Source organism: Lates calcarifer, unplaced genomic scaffold (assembly GCF_001640805.2).
Source record: "Lates calcarifer isolate ASB-BC8 unplaced genomic scaffold, TLL_Latcal_v3 _unitig_1248_quiver_2872, whole genome shotgun sequence".
Lineage (NCBI taxonomy): Eukaryota > Metazoa > Chordata > Actinopteri > Centropomidae > Lates > Lates calcarifer.
Genome location: NW_026115391.1, coordinates 1 through 10,760, shown reverse-complemented (window position 1 = coordinate 10,760; position 10,760 = coordinate 1). Strand labels below are relative to the sequence as shown.

General features: G+C 37.7%; 1 protein-coding gene and 1 long non-coding RNA gene across 2 annotated transcripts; both read right to left on the bottom strand.

Moving 5' to 3' along the window:
• Nucleotides 1-941: 941 nt before the first annotated feature.
• On the bottom strand, nucleotides 942-8,838 carry LOC108887613 (uncharacterized). Its single transcript, XM_018683066.2, has 7 exons — nucleotides 8,716-8,838; nucleotides 7,000-7,339; nucleotides 5,975-6,219; nucleotides 5,622-5,866; nucleotides 3,911-3,970; nucleotides 3,099-3,149; nucleotides 942-1,986 (listed from the first exon to the last, which is right to left on the bottom strand). Exons 1-4 carry the CDS (start codon nucleotides 8,836-8,838, stop codon nucleotides 5,732-5,734), a joined length of 843 nt encoding a protein of 280 aa, XP_018538582.1. The 3' UTR covers nucleotides 942-1,986; nucleotides 3,099-3,149; nucleotides 3,911-3,970; nucleotides 5,622-5,731.
• A 217-nt stretch (nucleotides 8,839-9,055) lies between these two features.
• LOC108887612 (uncharacterized) lies at nucleotides 9,056-10,735 on the bottom strand. The gene is made up of 2 exons (XR_001961659.2): nucleotides 10,187-10,735; nucleotides 9,056-10,051 (listed from the first exon to the last, which is right to left on the bottom strand). It is a non-coding gene; the product is annotated as an uncharacterized LOC108887612 (long non-coding RNA).
• Nucleotides 10,736-10,760: the final 25 nt, after the last annotated feature.

Here is a 10,760-nt window from a genome sequence, read left to right as displayed (position 1 = left end):
TTTGTGAATTACCTGGAGGCCTCTGTCCTGGTCTCAGTGAACTACTTCATTGTACGAAGACTCTGTGATCGTGGACTACGTCTCTGTGATTGTGGACAATGTCTCTGAGATTATGGACAAAGTCTCTGAGATCATAAACGCTGTCTCTGTGATCATCGGCAATGTCTCCATGATCGCGGTCAATGCCGTCAAATCGGTGACCCCCGTCTCCGCCGATTCTATGGGACAATGTCTCTGATCATGGACAACGTCTCTTATCGTGGACGATGTCTCCCTCATCCTCAACAATGTCTCTCCGATCATGGACCATGTCTCAGCGATCGTGGACGACATCTCTGTGAACGTGGACGGTGGTGGACGAAAGTGGTGACACCTGGAAGAAATCAAAGAGAAACATACAAAGGAAAATGATCAATACACTGCTACCTATTCCTCATCAACAGTTTAACCATGAAAACACACAGAAATGTTCAACATTACAGCTGAACCACAACATTTAACAAACATTACAGGCTGCTTCAGAAAATCAACAGTTAACTGTCATCACCTCCTGAACAACCAATGACAACAAATATTTGGGAAAAAGTCAAATGATTATTGATTGTGTGTCTATCAACTAACCACTGAAGCAATGTGTGTTACTGTGAACTGCACAATAATAAACACTATCAGTTAAATTTGAATGCAGGATTTTAACTTGTGTTGTTTATTATACTTCAGTAAAAAGTCTGAGTATTTCTTCCACCACAGACATATACAGAATCATGATTTGACATTTCAACCTTTTTCTTATTAATACATATTTAAAATGTCTTTGTTTTGTGTTGTTTTCATTTAACGAATAACAGCCAAATTTATAAAGTTCTTAACAGCAGCTTATGTGAAAACTTTTCATTAAATAAGGTCGTTATAAACTGTGAAGATATTTTTAAAATCACCCCCTGACCAACAGTTAAAATGAACACACTTATGAACAACTCACTCCAATATTTTATTGTAGAATTGATAGTTTTGTATGGTGTCTAGTGTGTCTAGCACACACACACAATTTAGAATTTCTGATCTTGTAGGATCAAACTGAAGTTAAGAGATTTTTCAATCCCATTTTGATTGATCCTTAACAATAACATTTCACATTTTTATGCCTTACTATACTATGACATTTTGGCGTCTTACTATAACGAGACATTTTTACTGCCATTTTGGATTACTATTTTACTTCTGCATTGCTTTGATATTACTGATTACTTTTACTGTTACCTCTAGTATTAGATTACTCTTACCATTACATAATATTTTTCTTATAACATATTACTTCTAAATTTACAGATAACTTTTACTGTTGCAAACTACATCTAGTAAGAGATTACTTTGACTATTACATCTTACTTCTAATATTGCTCACTACTTTTACATTACTTCTATTAATAAGGATTACTTGTACATTATTCTTATATTGCAGATTACTTCTATTTTTACACTTCTGATATACTGAATACTCAACATTAACAGTTTAATGTCAGTGCTCTGTTGAGACAGTTGACATAAAGCGGTTTGTGAATTACCTGGAGGCCTCTGTCCTGGTCTCAGTGAACTACTTCATTGTCCGAAGACTGTGATCGTGGACTACGTCTCTGTGATCGTGGACAATGTCTCTGAGATTATGGACAAAGTCTCTGCGATCATGGACAACGTCTTTGTGATCATGGACGATGTCTCTGAGATCATAAACGCTGTCTCTGTGATCATCGGCAATGTCTCCATGATCGCGGTCAATGCCGTCAAATCGGTGACCCCCGTCTCCGCCGATTCTATCGCAAGGTCTCTACGAAGCATGGGACAATGTCTCTGATCATGGACAACGTCTCTGATCGTGGACGATGTCTCCCTCATCCTCAACAATGTCTCTCCGATCATGGACCATGTCTCAGCGATCGTGGACGACATCTCTGTGAACGTGGACGGTGGTGGACGAAGTGGTGACACCTGGAAGAAATCAAAGAGAAACATACAAAGGAAAATGATCAATACACTGCTACCTATTCCTCATCAACAGTTTAACCATGAAAACACACAGAAATATTCAACATTACAGCTGAACCACAACATTTAACAAACATTACAGGCTGCTTCAGAAAATCAACAGTTAACTGTCATCACCTCCTGAACAACCAATGACAACAAATATTTGGGAAAAAGTCAAATGATTATTGATTGTGTGTCTATCAACTAATCACTGAAGCAATCAGAAATGTTACTGTGAACTGCACAACAATAATAAACACTATCAGTTATCAGATGCAATATAGTACAAAATGATGACAAATGATGAAAATGACATGATAGACCACTATAAACTGAGTTAAAATGACCAGGATGGAAAATAGAATTACAAAGAGATGCAAAATGTTGTCATTGTATCATAGGCAGTAAAATGATGTTAAAAGCAGTTGAATGATCTTAAAGATGATAAATAGAGACATTTATCAAAGACTAACATGATTAAACATCTTTAAGATCATTTAGCTGCTTTATAATACAATTGTTAATGAAGTAACTGTATCATCAAAAAATAAGGAAAATGTGCTCCTAAGTACATTATGGTGCTGGGTGAGAACAAAGCATCTCCCATAGGTCAAACATCTGTCATTATCTTTGCTGTGGTTTGTTTAATTGTTGTCTATAACAAAATCATTAAAGGTTTCTTACTTCAGACTGCATTTTCCTGTTTTCCAATTTATTTCATACACATTATTTTGTTAGGCAAAAATGCCAAATATTCTCTCCTCGCAGCTTCTAAATTAAATATGCACTGTTCATTAAATTTACCAATTGTTTTCCCACATTACATGATTGTTACTGGAGGAATTTTATGGCAAGATTAAAATCCTTCATGTGGCTAGTGAATTTTAAGTTTTTAAGTTATCTTAAAGGTTTACAGATACACACATTTAAAGGTTTTACACATCTTTTGCAGCTACATTGTAGAAAATTTCAAATTTAACTTAGCGATGTTTGTTCCAGACAGGTTTTTAACTGTCAAACTGCAGCTGAGATAATGACAGAGGCAGACTGAAAAGAAATAAACTAACACTGACCTTCTGCAGATGTCTTCATGCCTGTCTCTTCCTCATGAGCTCAAATATTTGCTGTGTTGAAAAATCAGAAACAACAAACATCAGCAACTTTTAAACCATCAAAATAAAACACTGAGGGTTTCTGGGTATTGATGTTCAACTGTCAAAAGATGAAAAGTAAATGTTGGGATCCACAAAGAAACCAGTGTCTTAAGTTTAAAAAAAAAAACTTGGGTTCAGGAATGATATCTTGAGGTAAAAGCTGTGCTCTTCTATCTCTGTGAGGACCAATTTGTTTTGTGTTTAAATAAGATGCCATCTCATTCAGTCACCAGTGAGAGCCAGAGAGAGTTGGAAAGTCCCTTATATCTAAACAAGCCAAGCTAACACAACTAGTTGTGACGTGAGGACAGCTATATTTGCACTGTATCATAAATGCTAAATTTGGGTGAGAGAATAAAACCAACAAAAATACCCTTCCATAATTAACAATCAAATCCTTCTATTTTCACATTAAGTATAGTTTGAAAAACCAATAACTGCAATCTAAATCAATCATATAAATCATCATATTAACCAAAAATACTTGAATCATTGAGAAAAATAGAGAAAATTACATGATTGTTACTGGAAGCATTTGAGATTTTATATTAACCGGTCACAAACAGTGTCAGAAAGGTAGGTTCAATCTTAAGTTGTGTCCTAAATCCTACACAAGACTCTCAGTGTAATAATTATCTTATGCAAACAGAAGAGCCAGATTAAAAAGTTTTATGTGCAGCTACATTACATATAAAATGACAGAGGCAGACCAAAAAGAAATAAACACTGACCTTCTTTAAATCTTCATGTGTGTCTCTTCTCTCTGTGATTTGCTGGTTGAAGTTTGAGTTCTGTGGAGAAAAATCAGTAACAACAAACATTAATATAAAGCTGCATCTATTTAAACCATCAAAATAAAATCACAGAGTGTTTCTGGGTACTGGGTACAAACTGGCAAAGGCAAAAAAGTATAAAGACAAATTTTGTAATTTTAAAACTATAATTTCCACTTTCAAAGCTCAATCTGAGGAGAACTGTGCTCAATCAAGTCACCGCAAACAAATTACTTATCACTAATATAAAAAACGTAATCACCAGATAGCCATAGACAGATTATTATCAGGTACAAGGGGTCTGCACCTGCATTATATCCCGAAAATAAACCGTAAAGAGGCACAAAACGACCACAAAGAGACAAAGTGCAGACCATACATAGATGTAGAACAGCCAGGGAGGGATTAAAATGGTCCAAAATGACCACAAAGGAACACGAAACGAGAACAAAACGGCAAAGAGAAGCAATATGTCTACAAAACGACTGCAGGCTAGTAAACAGACTACCAAGACATGTCTTTAGTTTTATCATCCGTTCAAGTTACTGGCCCATAACTCATGTTAAGCATGTTTAGTCAAATGAACACACGAACACATTCTTTCCCGGGCAACAAAAACAATTGAAAATGGAAATCAGGCCAAAAGTTATCACTAAAAGAGAGGGCTATGGCCATGGCATAGGCTAAGGCTAATGCTAACGCTCGCCGCTAATGTGTTAGCTCGTTAGCCTTACCTTCCGCCGCAGATGGTGTTCGACAAAACAGCTCCAAAGCATGCTTTAGCATTCACACTTCGTCAGTAATTAAGTTTCTCATGGTGGTAAGAAGACGAAACATCTACTCAAACGTTGCTTTTACTCCATATTTTCAGTCGTTTTTTCCGACTTCGTCTGTCCACCGCATGGATAGCCCACCACTCCGCCATGTTTCCCTCACCCAGCCAGGTCGCGCTCAATGACGACACACATTGCGACCGATGACACACGCCAGCCGATGTCGGCAAACAAAACGACGATTGATCGACTGATTCTGCTTCGCCTAGCAACTGCTCCTGAGTGGTGATTGTGTTCGAGAGCGACTTCGACTGAGTTCGCCTCACTTGGTAATCAACGTGACCTGCTGGTGAGTGCTGGGGTGGATTAAAAAAAACGACCATGGTAAAGTCGGACACCCTCTCTGCACTTCCTGTGATGTGAGTGAGCTCAGAACAATGGCTTATCTCGCTGGGTTTAACTTGTATTGTAATATATCGAATTCATTGTGGAATCTACCTGAGTGTTCCCCTCAGTATGCCAGACTGTTTTGTAAACCTATACACAATTTATCCAGACGAAGATATGTTGTTAAACATTTCCTGGCCAGACACAATATAAAACACATATGAAATTAAATCTAAGTCATGTATAAAAGCATGCACGTGCTGTATTTATAACACATTTACCAACATTGAAAAATCTCTCTCCACATTAAAGGAGTTCATTTTGTTTATTACCAACTCTGAAAATGCACATACAAAATCATTTTCAACATTTTTTTCTTTTTTCAGCTTGCTTCCTCCATCACCAATCCAAGCCTCTAGCCTTCATCAGCACAAATAACAAGAAACAAGTGTGCAGAACTTTCATGGAAACAATCAGCAAAATGTGCAGGTATGCAAACAATTAGCAACCTTTATTGATGGCAGAAATGATTGAAATCCCTTCCACTTGAAACAGGAATATCTGGAGGAAACAGTTTCATCTGTAATCTAGTCCCCCATATTCTCTGGCCCACTGTGTATTAATCCAGCTCCTCCATGACTGGCTCACTAAGTTTGGGCAAAGGAGGTTGTAGGTGCTGCCTCGAGATCAGCTCCTCCTGGAAGGCATCTGGGGGTGGGGGTGGTTGAAGGGTGAAGAAGACTGGTCTGCAGTCCTGACACAGAAATCAGTTTAGAGGAAGACCTGGATATTAACCACATGACATAGCAGCTGTTCATTTTTAATACAGCTGTATACTGTAGAGATATAAACATCCACTTACAGCTGGGGGTCCAGGCTCTGGTGGAGGTGGGTAATGCACTGCACTCTGCTGGAAGTGGGGGAATATCCGGGGTCCATGGAGGCCGTCATTGTAAAACCCAGGAGATACAGGTGGCAGCCATGGCATGTTGAACAAGAAGTTTGGAAATGGAACATAGCTGCTGGGGAAATGATTTGGCATCCTAAATGGAAAGCAAATTGCAGGCGAAGGTGGAGTCTGCCCTATTTCATCTAAGTAAGGGGCACCTGAAAGACAAGTGAAGACATTATTAGAAGCTAAATTTGAACAATACAAAGTTAAGTCGAATTTAATCTAAAATGGCGAGGACATATATAATAACATTACTAGGGCTGCAGCTAACCATGGTCAGTTATTGTCTTAATTAATTGTTTTATATATGAAGAAAAAGCGTTGAATACCATCAAAATTCAGTCAGTGGTGAAAAGAGACTAATTTACTATTACTAACTATTTACTCAAAGTACTGAACTTTGATTTTCTGCTGCTTAAATTTCTACTCCCCCACACTTCAGAAGTAAATACTGCACCTTTTCCTTAACTGCTGTTATCTACTAAACATTAGTTACTTTGCCAGATTCAGATTGGAAATATAAAAATACCATCAACTAATAAATGATGACACATTAATATAGGTTAAGATAAGACTTTTTTTTTATTCTTATGCTCAACTTCCAGGTTTTTGACTGTTGGTCAGAGAGAAAAAAATATTAGAATATGTTCCTTACATTCTTAACACTGAACAATTCTCTCTCGAAAAATAACAAATAAGTCTTTAAGGTGGTTTTTTCGTGACATGCTGCACATACAGTAACGTTTTCATGATCTGTCAGCCATTTTCATTTTTAACGGTTTAACGTTTGGCGCTCTAAGTTAGCCATAACCACTTGTGCTAAATGTAAATGTTTATCTAATAGTAATAACTTTGTCTTTACTTGGGGTTGTTTCAGTTCAGTGAGAGCCACTGCTTAACGTTTTAATCAACTCATTAAAGTGCCATTAACTTACTGAAAGGTGAACACGGTCCTTCTCCACTGGAAGTTAGGGGCAGCGCCTCTTTACTCTCCAAACCGGCCACAGGCTCTCCTCCCGCGGCGGGTCTGCTCCGGGGATTTAGGGGTTTCCAGGCGGTGGTGGTAGTGGCGACACTCCTTGCGGATCGGGAACATATCGGTCCAGATGTGGCTGACGGACAGGCGCCTCCATCCGGTGCCAAGGCGCTAGGTGTCCTCTCAGCCGCTGGTTTCCTCACGCTGACACCGATGGGGCCGCCGGGTCGCTGCTCTTTATCATGCGGTTTGCTCTGGGCTTTCTTCAGGTTTCGCTGGAGGGCCGTGATCCGTGTCCGCTGTGTGATGAGATAGCACTTCCAGCAGTTACATTTGAGAAAAGGGCAGTATTTCACATGTCCCTTCTGTGGACGATGATCCCATGGTGGCGGCACCGGGTGCACTTTGGCTGCCTTGGCTGCTCCCGAGGCCGAAGCTTTCGTCGGTTGTCCTGGACCTTTAGATAAGGACATGACAAAGTACCTAGCAGTTGTTTTAAAAACTAAAAATGTTCTTTAAAGCGCCTGATTTTAAGTGTTCGTGTCCGCCTTTAGAGATCCAGAGGCCTCCCTCACACATTTGCAGTCGTGACCCAACCTGAACTTTGCGTAAAATGTATCATTTTCAGGCGTGGGAACATATGACAGACATTATTGGCCCATTACCAGAGACCAATGAGACCAATCAAGAGCTGAATACCCCTTACAGACATTACGTGTTGCCATTGTTGCTGTGCAGACCGGTCAGATGCTGTTGTGGGAAAGTTTTCTCATGAGCAACGACGTTTGGCAGATGTTAAAGGTCAGTGTGATACAAAGTCATACCTGGTAGATAGAAAACTGATCATTATGTTTTAGTTATTGTGAAGCACAATGTGTAGTGTTTCTCTGTAGGCCCTACAAATGCACCTTCTACTACTTAAGAATTATAACACAGGTCCTTGCAGTACCTGGATGTTATGCTGTTGTTAGTGCCTCAGTCAGCCTGCAGGGGGCAGCTACTGCTTAGTTAAAGGGACACGCGCAGTGGTGGAAGTATTGAGATCCTTAAGTTAAAGTACCAATACAGCAATATTAAAATACTCCATTACAAGTAGAAGGGCCTACTTGAAAAAACCCTCTTAAGTAAAAGTACATAAGTATTAGCAAAGTGTAGTTGAGGTATTAAAGTAAATGTGCTGGTTTGGCCCTTTTGACTGATATATTATTATGTATGGCATCATTACAGTATTATTAGTAAGCTGTATGTTACCGTTGTAGCTGCTGGAGTGGAGCCATTTGAACTACTGTATATACAAACTGATTGGGACACCAGATAAATCTGGGGGGTCATTATATGATTAATGGGAGAGGAAAGAGGAAAAAACAAAGTTCTGATAAATAAAATCTGTTTTCAGTTTTTAGACTTTTCTGTAATCTTTGATTTTTGGTGAGATATTGGATCATTTGTTGAAAGGAACATTTATTGAAAGGAAACCACATGAGAAGTTTAGAGGGAAAGATCACAATTTGTTGGAGCTAGTAACTAAAGCGGTCACATAAATGCAGTGGAGTAGAATGTATATGTCCTTTGATATGTAGTGGAGTGGAAATGGGAGTGTGGCATTAATTCATTTAAGATCAGAAACTTCTACCGACAGAGCTCATCAGCTATTTAACTGAACCAGTTTTCTTACCTGACTACCCCATTTATTCACAGACCATCTGTGGAGCTGAACTACAGAGCCTCTAGATGTCAGTCTTCTACTGCCATTCAAAGCCCACTCTGCCCCAGTAACCTGACAGGCGGTAAGTAGCATTTACTGACAACTAATATTAACTTTCTATGATAGGCTGTGTAGAAAATACAAATAACATTGGTAGCTACATTGTAAATAAAATCAGCCCACCATTTTCAAAACTGTAAGTTTGGGACTGAGTGATTACTGAATGATTTTACTTTTAGCTTTACAAGGTGAATCAACACTCCACGTTTGGACTATAGAAACCCATGTTAATTAAAAAAAGAATCTGATATAATCTCAATGATCAATTTTTATTTGATTTAAAAGCCAAGATGATTGGTTAAAATTAAAATGAATAAACCTCAGAGAAAAAAATCATTTCCATGTTTATTTACATAGCATAAGGTGTTACAATAAAATTCCTTGTCACCATTTTATTATAAAATACACCATTTTAAACAAGGCTTGATAACCCTCATTAAAATACATCCTTCAAACCTTTTGAAACGTAATAATAAAACAAATGCTTTAATGGGTACAACTATTTCATTTTTGCACCTTTTTAAATGTTAGTAAATCATGCAAAGCAGAAATATAGAGTACGAAAATAAAATGATATAGATCAAATGTGTTGCTTTACAAAGGAGAATTAAAATCAAAATAAGTATATGTGGTGGAAAATACAAATACTGGGTCTGGTGGCAAAGCTTAAGATCTTTCTCAAAGAAATGTTAATTAATGGCTTTCAGCAATAGTGCTCTATATAGTCATCATATACAGTACATACATTACCTGTCTGTGAAGGGAAAAATATTCAAATAATGCAAATCTTAGCTATTAAACATTCAAACCATACATTTTAGCTCTGACTACATACTGAAATGAACTATTATTTTAAAGTTAATATTGTGACAGACTTTAATTGGACTGTAAAAAGGCTTACCTGATAACATAGTAATCATACCATTATGGGTAGCATTGCTCCTTCAGTCATGCATCAGTCAGTTTACAGTGTAACCACTGGACAATCTTATACTACTCAACATCCCAATAAAGTGTTAAACAGTATTTTGCAGGCACTTACAAAGCATGGTTTAGGCCTTTAAATGAGTTCAAGATTAGATGCAAGTTTCAAAATGGTCCACTGTTAAAGAATCTAATGGTACATGGTATGAGTAAGTGTGTTTCTGTACTGTTGCATAAAATTATTGATTACAGTAAATGTTACGGTCCTCTGGAAGACATTTGAGGGAAGAGCTGGAAATGAGATGAACTGTGAAGACAATACCTACAACAGAAAAGCATTGAACAAAAACATTAGGCTTTAGGACTTCATAGACATAAAAGAGCATCAACATAGAAAAACAAAGAAATTACAGGTGAACGGTGAATTGTTTGAAAAGTAAATGAACTCTTTATGTACCTTTTCTTAAGTGTCCAAAAAGGCAGGGACTGCAGGGGATGTGTTGGTCTTGAGGTTGGATGTGTAAAGTCCAGAATTGTCAGATGGTGTTAATGGTCATAACAGGCTACATATTCCTTCCATTTGTGGGAGCTTGCTCTTTGCAGTTCATTTCACAAGGTTAGCATGTTGCTGTAAGTACAGGTTTTACGACAGACAATTGGAATGGAGCGGAGTTCAGATATTGGCAGAGTATATGTGGCAGTGTAGCCCAGGAGAGAAAAGATCTTGAAGCTTGGCATTCTTAAAGCAGACACTCTTAGTGTTGTTCATCTTCGGGAGACTCCTTATTCTGCTCTGCAGAGTGGTTTCTAATCTTTCTTTAACCTGTTTTTAATTAATATTCAAACATATACACATGTACAAAAAATTTGTTGTACACCCAATTTTGGTTCTCTTAAACAATTAGGCTAATGGTCTTTAACACTTTAAGTAATAGTGTAACATAATATTGGAAGTAAATAAATTCATGTTTGTGGAACAGTAAATGCTTATGATATCAAACTTTAAAAAATCATGTACACTTGAAATGTTT